Here is a 20,609-nt window from a genome sequence, read left to right on the forward strand (position 1 = left end):
TGGAGATTTTATTTTTGTGTTTCATTAGCATTTGGTCTTCAAATAGCTTTTAGTAGGTCAGGTGGGGTCTATATATTAAAAATAGACTGTAAACTGCATCTTATGGTCTATAGAGGAAAAATTTCCATTTTGCTGCCCTCGACTATTTGTTACATGTGGAGATTTTATTTTTGTGTTTCATTAGCATTTGGTCTTCAAATAGCATCTGATAGGTTAAAAATAGACTGTAAACTGCATAATGCATGTGATATAGAATTACAATTTTTTAATTTTTAGAATAATGCAAAGTGTATGTGTGCCTTACAATTCAATCATTGTATATAACTTGTTTTCTCTTTTTTATATTAGGTTTCACTTTGTTCCTCTTGTCTGATAGCTGTGATATTTTTGATCCCTTCCACAAGACAGTATGTCAAGAAATGAATCATCCCTTTCCTCATTATTTTATTGCCACATCACACAATACGTACGTATTTGGTACATTCATGAAATTGCACTGTTTTTGTTCAGATATAATGTGTGTACTTCTGTCTTGCAGTTTCAAGTATCTAATGTCAGGAAAGAATTGTGTATCAAAAAAAAAAAATTATTGTTCTGACACTGTTTACAAATTTATACTTTAGTGAAGAAAAGTTGTAGTATATTTTCTAATATTTGATATATTTTATTTCTCCAAGTACTGAAAGATATTAAAGAATTTGTTTACATGTTTTTCGTTGCATTAACTTTTTATTTTTTCTTATTTCTTCTTTTCTTTTTTGTTGCATTAACTCTTTTTTATTTTTTCTTGTTTAAAACTGCTATGAAAATATATTCAAATATAAATAGGGAAAAAATAAAAGCTTCTTTCATTAAAAGCTATCTTTATAATGAAAGAAAAGTAAATAATTAAAAATTAAAATTAGGTAGTAAAAGAAAAATGTATTCATAAATTTAACAGTTATCTTAACACATTATTTTTATCTCATAGGTACCTTTTGGAAGATCAATTGAAAGGTCCTTCAAGTATTGAAGGTTACAGTACTGCTCTTAAAATGGGATGTCGTTGTGTGAAAGGTGCATTAATTAATATTTGGTTTTGCTGTGTCACTTGTGAAAAATATATTTTGTTATCTCATGTATTAGATTCTTTGTAACATTTTAAATATTAATAAACTCTTTGAAATAATTTGTAAGAAAGTTTTGAGACTCAATTTCATAGTTTTTTTAAATTTTATTTCAGTTGATTGTTGGGACAGTATAGATGGACCAGTTGTGTATCATGGAAATACGCTCACATCAAAAATTCCATTACATGATGTTTTTGAAACAATTCAAGAATTTGCATTTGTTACTTCACCGTAAGTAGATGTTATAGTAAACTACTAATTTCTTAGTTTTAAGTTGAAAACTGTTGTTTCAGAATTACAAACATGAGATGTAAAACCGTATGAACAAAAAATTTGAAAAAAAAAAACTGCAACAAAATTGTAATTTGATTGTTTACGATATGCATTAACATTGATTACTGAAATATTGCTTTAATGTTATTGTTTTGATGTATGTTAAGTAGAATAGAAATTCTGGAAAATAGTTGGAAAGTATATGCTTAATTGTAAAAATAAAAATTTTTAGTTATGAAATGCACTTTTCTGTGCAGAAGTTATATTTTTTTTTTTTTTTTTGGTTATTTTTTTAGATATCCTCTTATAATACACTTAGAAAATCATTGCAGTCTTGAAAACCAAAAACAGGTTTCAATTTTGACAGAAAAAGTATTTGGAGACCATCTGTATGTACCTGGTAGAGATGGTCATTTGAAAGTCTCTCAAATGACTCCTGAGCATCTCAAAGGAAAAATCATTATTAAAGTGAGTGTTTTATATTAATTACCAGCATTATAATGACTTTTTAACTTGAGTAATCAGCGAAGAGTTCAGTTTCTGACTTGTTTTGTTATACTTTATAAATATAAGCTTTTATAAATTTTATCAAATTTTTATGTATTCCAGGAATTTATTTAGTTTTTGCACGCATCAGTAAATGATATACATGGAAAAACTGAAAGCAGCTTGAAAAACTTATTTGAAGAGTATTAAAAATCTTCTCTGGAGAAATTAATGTTATAAGCCGATTTGACTGATGAAGTTTTGAAAAACTGATACAACATGAGTGAAAACTTGAGAATAAGCAAAAACATTATCAGGAGTAATCTGGAAGAAGGTAAAGAAGAAAAAAGTAGTGAATTAAATAAGAGAACAGTTTATATTTGAAAGAGCATTGAAATATTTACTATATGTGGTGGAAAAGATGTATTTTAATGTCAAACGTAAAATTAAGCAGAAATCAGCCTTTACTATATTAGTTTACTACTGTCAGTCATCTAGTCAGTATCTAAAGTTTGTCATCTAACCTACTTACTAGTGAGCTTTTATTCTTTTTGTGCTGGTGGAAATTTCATGTAGATCATTTTAAAAATAACATCCAAGCAATCAAAATACTGTATTCCTGTAGAAATTTCATGTAGATCATTTTAAAAATAACATCCAAGCAATCAAAATACTGTATTCCTGTAGAAATTTCACCTCAATTTCTTCCATTTCAGACAAATGCCACAAACCTATATATTAAAACTGAGATTAAGACAAAAAATAGTATGATTTATCTGTAAAAATGGAACTTGGAATACCAACAAAAGAGTACATGTAAAAATGGTAGCTTTCCTTGAAACCAATGAATTGCTATGCTCATGGTTGTCAAGGTATGAGACATTCTGAAAATTTGACAACCTATATTAATGATGGTACTACTGGACCTGTAAGTAACCATATTTCTTTAAAATATTACACCATGCTGTTATGTTCTACCGTTTTGTGGATTTGGAGAAGAATCAAAATACAGTTTATTTGGCAGTATTACACAGTTCGAAAGACCCGTTTACACTTGTCAAAAAACTATGACAAAGACGCTGAAACATTCAGGGCACATTCTTCAAGCTATAATGAAGAAGAAAGCTTCACAGCAAACACTAAAGTATGGTTTTTGACTCTCTGAAGCTAATCTCTGAACTCATACTACTCTCCTTGTACAAGCAGGGTATATATAGCTTTAACCTACCTTTGAAAATATTCTTGAGAAAACCACTAAGAAGGCGTTCCAGAATGTTTTTGTTCTGTCTATTGCATATTGCCAGTGTGATCACCAAAAGAATGATTTCGCACCAAATCTGGCAACCCTAAGCCCGCTTTGCAGGGAAGCTATCTAACAACGTAGCCACTGGGCCTTTCACAACATTTCCCCAACCCAAGGAAATCATTGTTTCGACCAATACAAGGTTAGGAGCCAAATTCAGTATGAACAGACAAAACAATCTAAAAGGTAACGAAACAAATAAAGTAAAAAAAGCTAAAAGAAACTGTTGTTCAGAAGCCCATATTCAGAGTAAAATATGCATCGATTTAGGACAACACACTTTATTTATACAATTAACAAATAAAAAGTGCACATAGCAAATCATATTGACCATCACACAGCATATAATATCTCACCATCTCCGTACGCTCGAATGACGGATGTGTCGGGAGAAGAGACAGATGCTCCATAATTAATAAGCATATGCATAAGAAAAACGTTTGCTCGCCTCTTCTCAACACACCCCTTCTGCGAGCAATATTTTTTCAATACAAAAATGAAATACAAACAATACATAATACATTACATTAAGAAATTATTTTCAATGTATTCATTAATTTTTCTTCACTGATACTCTTAGTTAGAAAATCTCCAATCATATTATCAGTTTGTAAATATTCCAACTTAATGACATTGTCCTTCATTAAGTCCTTCATAAAAGGGAAATGTAAGTTCATGTGTCTTGATTTGGTAGAGGATCTGGCACAGTTGATCCACCGGATAGCTGCTTGACTGTATTCAAAGCCACTGCACCATTCAAAAATTGTTTACATTTTAATTCTGATAATAAATGTACAGTCCAAATAATAGCCTTACAAATTTCAGAAATAGAAAATAATTCTGCTTCACAAGTAGACAAACTAACACTTCTTTGCTTACGAGATTTCCAAGAAATCGATGAATCACCTAGTAGAATAGTACCACCAGAAAATGAATTACCATATTCTGCATTTCCCCAGCTAGCATCAGCATATGTATTTAAAACTCCAAAATCATTGCTATAAAAAGTTTTTTATTTTTTTGTACCTTTTAAATACCTTAATACCCTTTTAGCCAAAAGGTAATGCCTTTTTTCTGGTACATGATTAAATTGTGACAAATACAAGGTTACAAATGATATATCAGAATGCGTTCTATTCGCTAAATATAAAAGTTCCTCAATTAATTCCTGATACAAAGTTGTATCAATGTTTTCATTTGTATATGAAAAACCTTTATCTGCTCCTTTAACGATTGGCGTTTTTACTGCTTTACAATTTTCATATATTTCAGTTTTTAGTTTCATATACCAATTTCGACCCGATTGAGGCAACCCGTAAAAACTTTTCTTTAATTTAAATGCTTTTACTTCCCCAATCAGTTTTTCATAACCAAGTGGAGGAGTCCTATACATATCCTCGTTTAAGTCACTTACAAGTATGCTGTTTTTACATCATAAAAGTTAACAATCAAATTTAATTTAGCTGAAAGTGCGAGCAATAATCTAAAACATTCAATGTTAACTATGGGTGAATATGATTCGGTTTAAGCCTTATTTTTTATTTGATTAAGCCCAGCAGCTACTAATCGTGCTTTATATTTTACTTCCCCAGAGTCTCCTTCCTTCAAAGTGTACACCCACTTACTTTTTACTAATTTTTTTTTAGGCCTCTCTATTGTTTCCTACACTTTGTGTTTATGTAATGAATCTAATTAATTTTCCATCGCGGATTTCCAGTCATATCAATTAGCACTTTAGCTTCTGAAACGTTTTGCTTCTGAAAAATCATTCCGAACATTATTGATTATATTTGACGATAGTTGTTTTGATTTGAGCCTCTAGGATCCGATCCTCTTAATGGTATTTCATTTCCATATTTATTACTTTCTTCATAGCTATCAGATGTTTGGATTTTATTCCCCCTGTCATCACCCCAACAACTTATGTGGGTGATTTCGAAATTCGAGGAGTCATCATCATATTCGCTTACTTAAGTATTTTCCCTAACAACCAATTCGAGATGTGGTTTTTCACTTTTTGTTTTTTGATCTACTTTGTTTTCCTTACACAGAATTCCTTTTAATTCTTCTATATCCCAAGTTTCTATATCTTCATGTGGTTTTATTTTCCCCCATATAATTACTACCTTTTAAAGATTTGTTAAATTTAACTGATTGTTCTTCAATTATTTTATTACTTTCTATATCATAAATATGATATCCTTTTCTTTCTCTAGCATATCCTAACATTATCCCTCTTTTTCCCTGGTTATCAAATTTGTTTCGCATTACTTTCGGAATATAAAAGTATGCCACACATCCAAGTTTTTTTTAGATAATTTAATTTGGGTTTTTTACCAGTCCAAATTTCTAAAGGAATTTTTTCTTTTCCTTTCCAGGGTGTTAAATTTGATACTTGAGTACTAAAATTAATTGCTTCTACCCAGAATTTTACCGGAAGCTCATTCTCAGGTAGTAATGTCCTAACTCTTTCCAAAAGAACTCTGTTTGTCCGCTCAGCTTTCCCATTACTCTCACTGTTATATGGAATTGTTTTTTCATGAAAAATACAGGAATTAGCAAGATAATTATCTAATTGTTAATTTACAAATTCTAAACCATTGTCTGTTCTCAAACGTTTAATTCTTTTACCAGTTAAATTTTCATACTTAGCTTTAAATTTAGAAAATACATGAAATACTTCGTTTTTACTTTACTTGTACAATCATTAGCAACGCAATATTCAGAATTATAATATGGCTCTAAATTAACTTCAAGCTTACCATTATTTTTAAATGCTTTAAAAAGTAATTGATTACACCTACTAAAAACTAACACAGAATTATTCAATTCAATTTTACATCCTTTATCCATTAATGCAATGAGTAACAACAAATTATTTCTTAAATCAAGAGTGTAACTAATATTACTAATAGTTAAATTAACAGAACTAGACTTCTTTGTACTTATATTTTTTATTTAACAGTACCAATACCCTCTGAAAATATTTTTGAATATAAATCTGCCTGGTAAATCTCCCTCACCTCTGATGTAATATTCTGAAACCAAAAGGAGTCTTTTGCCATGTGTCTAGTTGCACCACTATTCAGCAACCAAATTTTGTCACACTCATCATTTTTTCCACGTGTAAGTTGAAGAGCGAAATCACTTTCTCTTTCATCAGAACGAGATGAAACGTTCACACTTGTAGGTTGCAACTTCTTTCTTTCTTTGTTACCTTTGGGATAATTCACTTTTTCGATTCTTGTTTCTGTTGTAGCAATCTTTCGCGTTGTGACCAGACTGACAGCAAATGTAACAAATTCCTGGATTATAATTTTTATTTCTCCTTGATACAAACGCCTCAGCGTTGGTTCCATCAGATCATTTCCTGTTCGTTGTACTGTATGTAGATTCTTCCTCATGGAGTATTTCGAGTACTTCATCAATTGCTTTTTATGCTGAGTTTTTTACAATTTCCCTAATTCAAGAAAATTTTCCATGAAGTCCACGGACTCTGTAAAACACCAGTTCTTGAGGAGATACCTCTAGTCCTAGCAATAGGCACTTAGTTGCTGTTCCTCTCACTCTAATTTTTGCATTCTCTTCTGTGGAGAACTGAAACATCTGTTGATCCGATAGTGAAAGTTTTATATACGCTGCAACATCAGCGTTTTTCTCATTCCACAATCTTTCATCTTTCTTGTCTAAGTTTTCTGGTTTATAGATGAAATTAATGAGTCAGGTCTTTTCAATGATAAGGCAGCTTTAATTTTCAATGCCCAAATAAAATAGTTCTTCCCAGTTAATTCAATTCGGGAACATTCCACTTCTCCATTTCTGGCTTTCAGCGAGACATTTTCGATTTCTACTTGGTATTTTACATTCAAGTCTTCTTGATATAACCACGCTCTGCTACCATTTGTTGTTCAGAGTAAAACATCCATCGATTTAGAACAACACGCTTTATTTATACAATTAACAAATAAAAAGTGCACACAGCAAATCATATTGACCATCACACAGCATATAGTGTCTCACTATCTCCATGCGCTAGAATGACGGATGTGTCGGGAGAAGAGACAGCTGCACCACCATAATTAATACGCATGTGCATAAAAAAAAAGTTCAAATTCTGTATCACCAAATGGGCGAGTTTGCACCAAATCTCGCAACCCTAAGCCCATTTTACAGGGTATTTCACAATGATATTATTGTTACAGTAATGTGCTGAGCTGTTCTAGAGAAATTTACAAAAAGAATGGAACTGAAGAATGTTCAACTATTTTAGGTACTCCCTCCCGTTAAAAATTTGTAATTTAATTTTATTCATACATTAAAAATATTTCTTTCATTCTAAGTTTTTTTTTCAGTTAGTTATATTAAGTTGAAGAGAAATATATAACTGGACGAGTTGCAGCATTTTATATCCATTTTTAAATTCAATAAAGTATATTTTATTTCACATGTTGTTATCCAGAGATAATTAACGGTATTAAATGAGAAGTTGCTGTGTTTCATTTGTGATTCTTAAATCAAGTATAAAATTTAGCGTTAAGTTCTTTAAATGTTTTATTGTGTAATGCTATGAAAAACTCTAAGGACTGAAGCTCAAAATTTTTAAAATTTCATATAAAACAGTCTCATTTTTTTTTTATAAACTTTGTAGGGTAAAAAATTGCCTCCACAGTGTACAGAAGAATTTGGTGATGTGTCTGATGAGGATGAAGATCAAGACTGTAGTAATAGTAAGGTCTGTCAATTTTTTAGTTATGTATACTAGTTGCATTATTTGTTTAAATTTCTTGAAGGTAGTGCCGATTCTTTATCTCTTATTGTTGATGCTTCTGAGACACATGTGTGTATAGTAAAACCAAAAAATTCCTTGAAAGCATTAAGAAATGATGGTGCTCATTCAGATATATTTCAGGCCTAGCTGAAGAATGCACTTTTATATCTTCGTCTTTCAATCCAACATTCAATTAAGGAGCCTGTTCTACATATATACTTTAAATTGAAATATTTATATATCTGTTATTTATGGAGCTATTTAAAAAATTTGTTTGTATCCAAAGTTATCCCAATTCATAATATTCCTAGGTTATTAGCTACAGTTGAGGGGTTCTTAGACAGGGGGAAATGCAGTCAGCCTTTTATTTAGGTGTTGAGTATTTAGCTTTAGTTTATGAATATAAAAAATCACTTTTATTCAGGTTTTGGTATTTGCCAATATTTACTGTAACGTATAAAAGCATGTTAAAAATGTTCTAAATATATATATGTATGTATGTATGTATGTATTTAACAAACATTCTCTATTCGTAAAAAGCAAATTTAAATTAATTGTATTTTCACAATTTTGGAAAGGAGAAAATGATCTTGCAACAGTGGTGAAAGAGGTGCAGTTGATAAGAAGTGAGAACCATTGCATTCAGGAGAATGTAACGTAGTCATTCAGGAGAATAAAACTATAATTTTCTGCCAAGTCTAATAACTTAGCTATAAAAATCTTCCAACCAAAATTTCCTATCGTAACTTTTTTTTTTTTTTTTTTTCTTTTCTTTCTGCTAAGTAGTTTAATACTTCGTCTATTGAAATGCATCTGCCGTTAGGTTTAGAACTTTTCAGAAAATCCTTTTTTTTTAGGTGTATTAATTTGTAAAGCAAAAATTGGGGATATTTTATACTAGTTTATCTTTGACTACTGTAAATGTATCTTTTCATAGTCAAATTTCTTCGCAATTTTTTATGTTCTTAAGTGCTTATTCATATGAATCTAAATGTGTTCATGCCACAACTAAGTTTATTAGATAAATGTAACTTTTCTGAAAATATAATATATGCAATAATGTGACAATATTAAATGCTATTTACCTCTTTTTTCCAAGTTCAGCTGTATAAAATCATTTAAAAAAACTGATTTCTATAAATAGTGTAAGTTATGATGATGATTAAATCTCTAAAAGTGTTTTCCTTCTCTTCACCGAGAAAAGTAACCTCTAAAATAATTATAATTTTTAGGTATTTAATTTCAATATCTGCAATTTTTGGTGCTATTTTTAACTTGTTTGGAGGGACCGGTTAATAGATTAAGTTGAGTAATTCCAGGAAATAAATTTAAATGAACTGTGGCAAACATTTTAGGTAATTTAATAGACTCCATCAGATTTTCTTTTTCTTTTGCTGTTCAAACATTTTTCATTCATCCCAGGTTTTTTTTTTTTTAATGCTAACTAAGCTAAGCAATTTTAACAATAATCTGTAAGTTAACTTACAGACTAACAGGGCTAAGAGTAGCTTACAGACTAGATGTTCTAAATTTAACAGTTCTTTGGATCATTTGGGTTCAAATGGATAAACTTATATGCCATAAATTATGATATTTAATTAAAAACATGAAAGAGTTGTTATATAGCTAGAACATAGTTTACGGAGGTACATAAATACTCTTGCATTACATTCTCTTATCCCCCCATATGAATCCAGGAATTATGATCCACATGCTATAGTTTAATCAAAATTCTAGACATTAATTTTCGGAGAATAAGAACTCGTGTTTAACTATACTTTTTTATGCATTACATTAGTTTATAGCATTCTAAAAATGTAAAAAAGGAAATGAGAGAAGAAACTAATTGAGTCTCTGTAATACTTTGAAAGGAAACAAAATGACTATTTTATGGATAGAATTAACTAACAAGAAGCATAGCTAAATTTTGGCTGATCAGACCATTATACTGTAAATAATAGATAAATTCTGTGAGTAAAGCTTTGATACGATTAACTGTGTTGCAAATATTTTAGCAATAATTCAATTTAGTAGAAAAATTTTGCAAAAAAAAAAAAATTTATTAGGAATAATTGACAATTATGCTGGACATGTAATGGTTTTAGGTGGATCAAATTAAACTAGTAACTTAATTCTGTGTGCATTTTCCTTTATTTTACAAATTCAGTTTAACAAAATGTGATTGGCTTAAAATAGCACTCCGTTGTGCTGTAGCAGGTATAAGAATATCTTTGCAACAGTTAGATATAATAAATTATATAATAATAGTTATAAGATATATTTTGAATAAGTTAAATAAATAAGTTTCAATAAATTATAATATATATTTCAAATAAAATTTACTTAAAATTGTGTTTGAATCTTTTTATTTACTCATTCATAAATATAAATATATATTAAGTAAAATCAAATGGGAGAAACTCTATAGCTCGAGTACCAGTAATTGGATTATATTTAATATTTACCATATTTCTCAATGTATAAGATGCACTTAGTCTAAAAACTGGGTGTCTGACATACAATGATGGCACCAGTCCCAAATCCTCAAATGCAAGCCTCAGCTCCTAGTAGATTCTCAGTTACTTTGAGAATAAAACTGTTAACTGTGATATATAAAATCATCTTTAAAGCAAAAATAAAATAATAATTAGTCACAAAAAATGGAGAATTTCAAAATTTTATGCTGCATGTATTAGACTTTCTATGAGGACTTTTAAACATGGTGAATAACATCATTAAGTACTTTTTTATAGTTCGACTGCCTCATCCGCGACCATGAGCGCAAACATGCATGCGCCATTCGGACCGAATTATTCTGAAAATAAGGTGGAAGGATGGGGACTTTCTTTCCCTCCATCATAGCTCTTTCCAGAAAAGAGAAGACCTTTCACATCGCAGTAAGCAATACCGCCCCTTTTGGACGAGTCTATGGGTTTTGGCAGAATGCCAACCAGGGTTGCACTTGAGACGGCCAAACTATACCATTACATATTCATAAGTACATATGTTTTGTATTAAGAATTTAGTCTTTGAAGCAGTATTCTCCCCATTTAAAGTATACTTCATTGATATCGGGAATTTTCTTTTCTTTGCAGAATGTTTTAAGGAAAATTAAACTTTCTCGTTCATTATCAGATCTTGTTACTTTGACAAGGATAAGATTTTGGGATATTGAATTAACTGAGGAAATTCGTAAGTCTATCTTTTATATAAATTTTTATTAAAAAAAGAGCAGTCTGGTTTTATTTTAACATTATTTTTTTCATATATTGTAACTAAATGGTTAATGTAAAGAAATTGGATCTTTTGTGTTGTAATAAAATATGTTCCTTTAGAGAGATATATGAGCCAACTTGATATTTTGTATATAAAAATTTACTCTTTTTCATCAGTCTATCCTAGCTGAAGTTCATTAACCACTTTCTTACTTTCAAGTCAATCTATTTATGGTGCAGTGGGAATTTTTATGCATTTGCTTCATGTTATTGATAGCAAAGGTAAAGCAGATGATTTTTTGCAAAGTAAAGGGCTTTGTATATGTTACACTAAAGTTTTCATGTACTGAAATGCAAGAATTCTGAGAACTAACATATCTTAACTGCTGCATGACTCACCAGTGGATCATGATAGGTTTGTTTTGGGGGGACTTATGATCCACTGGTAGTTCACATCAACATTCACATTTGTGAACATATGTACCACTGGTAAGTCAGCTTTTCTGCAGTTTTATATGGGACCACAAATTTTTTCAGCCTCCAATCCACTTTGGTCACATAGCTAACATACATAATTTCATAAGTGTATTTCTTTATTACTCATAAAAATGTATAAAGTTCTAAAATTTTAGAAATAATATTAATTTTTTTTTTTTTTTTTTTTTTTTTTCCTTACGAAATGGCGTTTAAAATATATGAATATGTGCTGCAATGTTCTGGAAAGCTCAAAGCATTGTTCAGAAGTAAATAAAATTTATATAAAATACCGCATATATGCATCCTATGCATAATAACTTGTAATTACTTTTCTTTTAATTTGTCTTATTGAAAATATATTTTTTGAGATTTTGAATGAGTTAATACAGTTGCTAAGTGTAGTTACACATATTATTTTTGGACCATTTTTTAATTCTGTGTTTAATGATAATTATCCATATCAGATATTTTTATTCAAAGGAGGGAAGAATGTTGTGATTGCATCCCACCTCTTTAAAATTATGTGTCGCAGCTGAACTGAATAATGATTAGTGAAAGTTAACTAAAAGTTTTTGGAATATAAGTTTAAAATATCTAGGCAACGATGAATAAATCATTCACATACATATTTAATAAGATTTTATTTTATATTTTACATTTGAATTCCAGTTTCTGTTAATTTATAGCAGATTTAAACATAATTATTTAATTGTGCTAAAAGCAAAGGTGAAGCTTCTATAGTTGTAGATCATAAAGTAAAATGCATACTCTTCCTTTTTTACTTTGATGGAGAAATCGAGCAGATTATGTGTCATGGAATGATATTCCTTAATTGCTCAAAATGTTGAAAAAAGATGCTACTCTTTCATTTCTTTATCTTTTTTGTATTTTTCAGTGTTATTTTTTCCTAATTATAACAATTTTATATCTCAGAAATATCTCCATACTTTTCTTTCCTGTTCTGTAAATTATGATGTTTGTATTTCTCCCAACTCTGACTCAAAGTTGATTTTCAGTTTAATCTCTAAGAAGTACTAAGTATATAAAAATCGCAAAGAATTAAACCTTTTTTTTTTGTTGTTGTTGTTGTTGTTGTTGTTCTGCCCATGAACATAGTAGTCTGTTTTCTCTTAATAAAAATCAGAAAAATTGCACAAATTCAGCATCACATGCAGCTTCAACATTGCATGCATTAAATATTATATATGTTATTCTTATATACATGTTCACATTCTGGTATAAACAGGTTATCATATTAAGTGACTGGCATCTCGTTAATAGAAAAGTACCAAAATTTTTACAGTCCCAGAGATCAGGCTATACTGCCATATTTCTTTCTCTGATGTGCTTAACAATGTGTTTCCATAAGAGGGAAGCAGTTTTCGGTTTAATGTGTATTTTTTATATGTGCTTTATTTTATTACTATGCATTCCTCCAATCAAAAATTGTTCAAATTCATTCAAATGTTAATAAGTTTGAACTGTTAAATTTTCTTGATATTTTTACATCATTTCTGTTAATATTTTTGATGCAAAATTATTTGTAGTGTAAATATTATTTTGTATTTTTATTTTTAGAAAGGCTGTCAGATGTTTCCTCTTTCTCTGAAGTGATGGCTTCTAAATTATCTCAGTTTTCAGCTGAAGATATGGTTAACCATAACAAATGCTTTTTAACTCATGTTTTTCCGAATAGTAGCCGCATTGATAGCAGTAATTATAATCCTCTAGAATACTGGAGCTGTGGATGCCAATTAGGTATGTTCTTGGCTATGATTTTGCAGTCTGTTAACAAAACTATATCTGCTTGCTTTGTGAAATTAATTTCTTATAATATTTCCACAACTGTTCCTTCTTAAAAACTATAGTAAAATTATGTTAAGAGGGGGAGGGAGATTAACTGTCAATGTGTAAGTTGTTAGCACTTAATTAATAAAAAACATTTCAAATTTATTTGTGTGTTGAATGTTCTGTCTTTCATTGTATAATGTTTTTATTATAATTGTATAAAAAGATGAGTTTGCTTTTGCTTTACCCTTCAAAACTTTTTTGGTTTGGTTTGTTTAATTACGGCAAAGCACTCTAGGGCTATCTGCCTAAGGGGAGCCTGCATGCGAAACCCAGATTAAGTTACTTGTGTTCAACGACTTTTATCATTCGTACGGTGGTAGGCCTTTTCAAAACTTTTTATTAATTTCCATATTTACATTCATTTGTGTGCTTTATGCATATTCATGTGCTGTATGCATCATGCATTCAGTTATGAGCTTTGTATTTTCCAAAAGCACATTATGTAGATAATTATGTATTTTATTACTTACATATAAATTTAAAATGTATGAGCAAGTTCAGTTATGCACAATTATATTTTTTCATATTTATTGATTAAAGGTAAAATGTCTTTCCATGTGGTCCCTTGTAATAATTATTATGTCATGTAAACTAAGTGCTTCAGTATAAGTAAAGGAATTTAATACAAAGCATGCACACAGAGTTGGAAGTGGTTAAATGCAAACAGTTTTTTAAATTTTGTGCTTCCACGTGGATTTTGATGAAGCAAATAATTATAAATGAAATATGGGGCATGAACATACTTCTTGAACTTAGGTTCATTTGTTTAATTTCGGGGAAAATATCAGTCTTGAGAAGTAAATTGCAAGATTGATTTTCCCCAAAATTTAATAAATATGATTGCTTGAATTTAAAATAGTAATGTCATCATGTAGATGAAAAAATTGTTTTAAGGCACTAATTTTCAATTTGAGGGGTACTAATTAAAAGGAAGATTTTTATTTTGTTTTTTTAGATTTTAAAATAAAAATAAGGGGGCAATAAATTTTTAAAGGAAAAGCAAACAGGAATCATTCATTATTCTCTTCTAATTATTAAATAATTGAAAAGGGATATAATGTGTAATAAATAACTCAGTAATTGAAAATTTTATGTTTATAATATCAAATTGTATATTTAACTGAGTATGAAAGCTTATTCAAACTTAAAACCTTTTACGAACACAGACTCACTTAAGAAAATGGGTGCCACAAATGTGAGGAGAAAGAAAAGTCTTACCTTAGAATCTGCATGTCAACTATGCATGTTTCCATACAGAATATTTATGTATCAGTAAAAGCAGATGTTTCTCGCCATTGTACTTGATATATTAAATCTATCTGCCTTAGCATATAACCAGTTAGTTTTCAAGCATATATTTGCCTTGCATATAACTAATTAGTTTTTAAGCATATAACCAATTCATTTTTTTATCATTATTTACCCTTTAGCCCCCCAAGGGATTCTTCTTCTCTCTTTCTCTCTCTCTCTTTCTCTCTCTCTCTCTCTTTCTCTCTCTCTCTTTCTCTCTCTCTCTCTCTTTCTCTCTCTCTTTCTCTCTCTTTCTCTCTCTCTCTCTCTCTAAACAATGTTAAATATCAAAATAAATGCATCAGAGTGAAAGTATCAACAATTAGGCATTAATGGAAGTGCAGCAATAGACAGGGAAGATCCCAGAATTAAATCAGGAAGTAGAGATAAAGCTTTCACAGTTCAGAAATAGCTTTAACTGATAAAGGTCTCATGAAAACCGGTTACCCATTGCAGAGGTTCTTCATTTCTTTCTTAGATTTCTAGAATTTGATTTTGTTGTTATATCATTTGAGTTGCATTTTACATGGTAAGCAGTGGAATAGTTTTTTAATTTTACCAGTGGAAGTAGTGAAAACTATATGATTCTGTCAATAAGTAAACAAATTAATAAATAGAGGCTGTTCACACATTTTTTAGACGATGTATATTGTATTCACAAAACTAAATTACATAAAATTCTTGTATTTTAAATGTTCTATTTGACATCCCTTATTCTAAACTATCTTTCGACACCGCAATTTCCAGGATAATAATGCCTTTTGAAGTGGCAGAAGAGGTATTCTATCCCATTCCTCCTGAACAGCTTTCCAGAGTCCTGTTAGGGTTTTGAGACAACGTTTGGATAATGCAGTTTTTAAAAGTCTGAAAGCACAAAAATCCATAGGTGACACATCGGGAGATTTAGTAGGGATATCAGTGAAGTGTATAGCCTTGATACCAATTTTTTGTTCCATTACTTTTAGGAAATTTACAGTGGATTTGGATGTGTGACTGCTAGCTTTGTCCTGATGGAGTCTCAGAGATTGATGGCACTGTGGGTAAAGCGATGGTATTTCATTCAGAAAAATTGGCGATAAAATATGTTCCTGATAGTATTTGGAGTTAATCTTGACATTTTTTTGCACTATCTTTATTTTTAACTTGCCATTATAAGAAAAACCAGCAACAATCATGAATCCCTTAGAAAAACTTTCTTTCGATTCTTTGAACCATGTACTTAATTTTTTCTCCCCTTTTATGATAATAAATGGCTCCTTTTTTATTACAATCATTTAAATACACCCATGCTTCATCTATTGTGACAATTTTTTTCCATTATTCTTTGGATTAGTGTTTCTCATACAGAATTCTGCAGCGTGTCCTGCATTGAGCGATATGCTTTGGAATAACATTAAACAACATACCTTTGCAATAGTCGAAGATGACCCTTTTTTCCTTGGATACTTGTTTGGAATTTTTGTCCCACTTGAGGCTCCAATTTGACTTTTTTTTTTCCTTTCTTGTTGATGATATTACCTATCGACGTTTTAGATGTCACAAAACCATGACTCTTACATCGTTTTTGGAAAACAGAGTATGCATATTTCTCTTCGGAAAGAGCGTAAATGTAGCCTTCGAACCACTGCTTTGTTAAATTCGCCATCTTGAATAAAAACAAAACTTTCAAGCCACAGTTGATAATTTGGACTTTTAAAAACATAGTACAATTGCAATTACTTCTTTTGCAGCAAACAATTTTTTTATTACCGCTTACCAAAATCGTCTAAAAAATGTGCGAACAGCCTCTGTAAATATCTAACATCCAAACATTCTGTAGTCCTATACAATGCAAATATTTGTGGCTTGCTCCTCCCCATAGTTGCATAAGTGAAACTCCTTTGCTGTGTGCAAAGAGTTAGAATTCCTTCCAGCCAGTTAATGGTCATATTAGTTGACTTCATTTATCAATAAATGCCTTATTAATACTGATAACTAGAATTTAATATGCATCGACAAAATATTTAAGAACAGTGAAATATTGTATGTTTATATTGAAAAGTCCAGAGATATAAAGAAAGATCTTTAAAAGTAAACTAAGAAAACATTGAGGCAAACCTATTCAAAAAGATAAACTAGGATTTATAAAATAATTAAATGGTATAGATCATTTCCATCATGTACTAATTTTCTGAATTTGTGGCAGTCTTATCTCCAGCCCATATTATTTATATAAGCTTCATTAGAATAATCATTTATATACATTAATTTACATTTCTGTTTGAATTTTATGAAAAATTGAACTCAACTGTCATTTACCCTATACTAAAATCATATGCTCTTTCAGTTGCTATGAATTACCAGACTGCAGGTCATATGATGGATCTTTACCAAGGTTGGTTTCAGCAAAATGGTAACTGTGGTTATACTCTCAAACCCTCCTTTCTACGAGATCAGCTTTGCCTTTATTCTGGTGGTTGTGCAAAAGATCCTCTTCCTGGTGTGGAGCCCACAATCCTATATCTTAAGGTATCATAATTAATGTAAATGTAATCTCTCTGATTTATAAAAAAGGCTATTAATAAATATAATCTTTTCATTAATTTCTTTCCTCATCTGAAGGTATACAGTAAAAGTAATTTGGAAGTTTTTCATGAAAAATGAATTTATAAACTCAAAATGGTGCACTTCCAAACTTTCTTAAAGAAGACATGTATTTAATTTCAAATCATGTTATAAAAAGTTTATGTAAATGGATTGGTTCTACTAGATTCTGTTTCCTTTAACATATTATTAAAGAAAGGTTTACCAATATGCCACTTTAAGAAAAGATTTAAGTATAATTGCAACATTTGTAATTTTTAGGAAGTAATTGCTTATTAATGTAATTTTTATTTAGATTATCAGTGCTCAACAATTGCCTCAGCCAAAAGGTGCATCTGCTAAGGCAAGCTCTATTGATCCTTATGTTGTTGTACAAGTTTATGGGATGGCCATCGATTGTGCAGAAGCTCGTACAAGGACAGTGTCAAATGAAGGTTATATTTCAAATTTATGATTTATTCTATATTTTTCAGCATCATTATTTTATATTATTCGTGATTACTCTTTTATTTGATAAAATGTTTCTTTTATCATATTAAAAAATGTAACACATTTCATCTTTTTGTGTAATAAGTAATTTTTTATTTTATAATTATATAGGTCATTCCCCCATATTTGATGAAAGCTTTGAATTTACTGTAACAGTTCCTGAATTGGCCTTGTTAAGAATAGCAGTTCTAGATGATGAATTCATTGGGGATGATTTTATAGGACAATATACTGTTCCTCTTACGTGCTTACGAACAGGTAGGCATCATATCATTGTCTCTTGCCACTTCTACCATGCATTAACAAAAAATTTACAATTTGTATTTCAGACGTAAGTTAAACTATTGAACATTATCGGAAATTATTATTTTTTCAGTGTAAAATGCACAAACCTATCAAAAAATGTAAATGTCTTATTAACAAGAGCAGTCAAGTGTCGTTGTTCTCATTATATGAAAAGTAAGAATTTATGTCCACAGTAGAAATTATTGCCTGTTGAAGAGGCCTAAAATCCTTTATTTATCTTCCATGTTAAAAAAAATGCATTCTTATTAGCATAAAAAAGGGAATTCTCTGAAAATAACTTATGTGCACTTTCTACTATCAAATTTGTTAGCCAGGAGTCTCTTGAAAAAATTGCTGGATGTTTTTCATCATGTGACAAACTAGGATGTTCTAATCTTCCACCAGCTCCCAGTATCCCGTTCTGGTCTAAAAATGGATTAAAAAGATATAAATATGATTTCTTTTCAACTTTATTCACTTTCTTCATAGACTCGATTTCTTTGGGATAAAAACTTTCTTGTTCAGATCGAATCCAATAATTTTCGGCATCTATTTATTCTTCAGTTATTAATGGACCTGTCATATGGTTTGTTTTCATACTTTTACCAATGAATTCCTTCATCCAACCAGTTATTCTTAACGATTTTCCTAAATGACTATATTTTTAGATGTCTATAAGCCTTTCTTCAAATGCTGTGCACACAAATTCATAAATATCATTAATGTTTTTTGCAATATTCTAATTCTTCTTCAATGATAGGTTTCTCTTCATTCTGTCGAGGCCACAATTCAGACAACATTCTAGGCCATTCTGGTCCTTGAAACCAGATAGGATTGTTTTTCAACTCATGAAGTTTAGCTCCTCTCGAAGCCAAATCAGCGGGATTACATTTACTGGGGCAATAATGCCAATTTGTCAGGGGACATTAAATTTTGTATTTCCTGAATAAGATTTTTAACGAAAAGCTTAAATTTCTTTGCACAGTCTTTTATCCAGAAAAGTGTGATTTTCGAATCAGTCCAAAAAAAAAAAAAAAAAAAAAAAAAAAAAAAACATTAAAGTTTTAACTTTAGTGATGCTAGTGCCTAATTTGGCTGATAAAAGAGCTTCCATTAGTTCCAACCTAGGTAAGGTGAGCAGTTTTAAAGGTGCTACCCTAGTCTTTGAAGCAACAAAAACTGTAAATATTTGTTCATTGCTAGAAAGTATACGCAGATACGCTACTGTACCATATGCCTTTTTGCTAGCATCAGAAAAACAAAGCAGCTCAATCCTTTCCACATCACTATTACCAATTGCAGAAAAATTATATCGTGGAATACCGATTTCGTTCAAATTTGAAACTTCTTTGCACCATTTTTTCCATACAGAACATAAATTTTCTGGTAGTTCATCATCCCAATCTAAAACAAGTGTCCAAATTTGTTGTAATATGATTTTGACTCTAAGTACAAACGGTGATAATAGACCTACAGGATCAAAAATTCATCCTATTGCTTGTAGGACAAAACGTTTAGTATTAACTCATTTTGATAAAAATGTTATCAAATTTTTGACATCATAGTAAATTATGTTACTTTGGATGTCCCAAGCGACTCCTAACACATTCAATGGAGGATTTCTAGCTTCTGAAACATGATGAGATTCCTCGGATTCATTTAATCCATATTTCGCGCAGTTCTTGAAAATTGGTGTGCCATTTATGTAGAATCATACCAGCGTCTCTAAAAATACTAACACATTCTAAACTGGTACTGAAAGCAAGTTCAACGTTTTGGTGTCCTCCAATGATGTCATCTACATAAATGTGATCATTTAAAAATTCGCAAGTGGCAGGGTAGGTTTCCTCGTGTTTCAAATGTTGTTTAATAGTTGCAGCCAGTAAAAAAGGACTGCTATTTATGCCAAATAACACACGACTGAACCTATAAGTTATGAAATCTTGTGGATCATCGAATAGGTTTTTAGTAAACAGAAAACACATTACATCTCTGTCTTTCTCATCTACTTCTATCTGCAGAAAAGCCTGCTTTATGTCACTTGCAAATGCTACAGGATGAAGCCTGAAGGCCAATAGAAGTTCAAAAATGTCAGGATACAAATTTGGACCAATATACAAGCAGTCATTCAACGAAATTTCACCAGGTCCATGTGAAGATACATCGAATACGATACGTAGTTTACTAGTAGTTCGATCACTATGAACGATTTCTCTGCGAGGCAAATAAAATGTGATTTGAGATTCATTATCAACAGTGTCTGAAACTAGTTCGATGATGTTTTGTTGTAAATAATCTTGTAGAATTGTTTGGTACGAATAAAAAAGTTTGGTGTTATTCTGAAATCTGTTTATAAATTTCTCAAATCGTTTCAGCGCAATCACTTTATTATCATGCAAATCATATTTTCAATCAGACTTCCATGGCAGCCTAACCTTGTAACAAGAATTTTTGTATAAAATTTTCCCATTATAGTATCG

General features: G+C 30.4%; 1 protein-coding gene across 2 annotated transcripts in view; it reads left to right on the forward strand.

The window, feature by feature from the left end:
* LOC118187231 (inactive phospholipase C-like protein 1) overlaps positions 1 to 20,609 on the forward strand; it is a 106,141-nt gene that overhangs the window by 52,102 nt on the left and 33,430 nt on the right. For both annotated transcript variants that reach the window (XM_035357399.2, XM_035357400.2), the window contains exons 9-18: positions 349 to 466; positions 971 to 1,056; positions 1,223 to 1,340; positions 1,679 to 1,850; positions 7,820 to 7,903; positions 11,035 to 11,131; positions 13,210 to 13,389; positions 17,099 to 17,280; positions 17,651 to 17,789; positions 17,956 to 18,102. In XM_035357399.2, the coding sequence (XP_035213290.2) occupies positions 349 to 466; positions 971 to 1,056; positions 1,223 to 1,340; positions 1,679 to 1,850; positions 7,820 to 7,903; positions 11,035 to 11,131; positions 13,210 to 13,389; positions 17,099 to 17,280; positions 17,651 to 17,789; positions 17,956 to 18,102 (1,323 nt within the window). The remainder of the gene's footprint in view (positions 1 to 348; positions 467 to 970; positions 1,057 to 1,222; positions 1,341 to 1,678; positions 1,851 to 7,819; positions 7,904 to 11,034; positions 11,132 to 13,209; positions 13,390 to 17,098; positions 17,281 to 17,650; positions 17,790 to 17,955; positions 18,103 to 20,609) is intronic.

Source organism: Stegodyphus dumicola, chromosome 6, assembly GCF_044657685.1.
Source record: "Stegodyphus dumicola isolate Sdum_Otavi_A_Nest chromosome 6, ASM4465768v1".
Lineage (NCBI taxonomy): Eukaryota > Metazoa > Arthropoda > Arachnida > Araneae > Eresidae > Stegodyphus > Stegodyphus dumicola.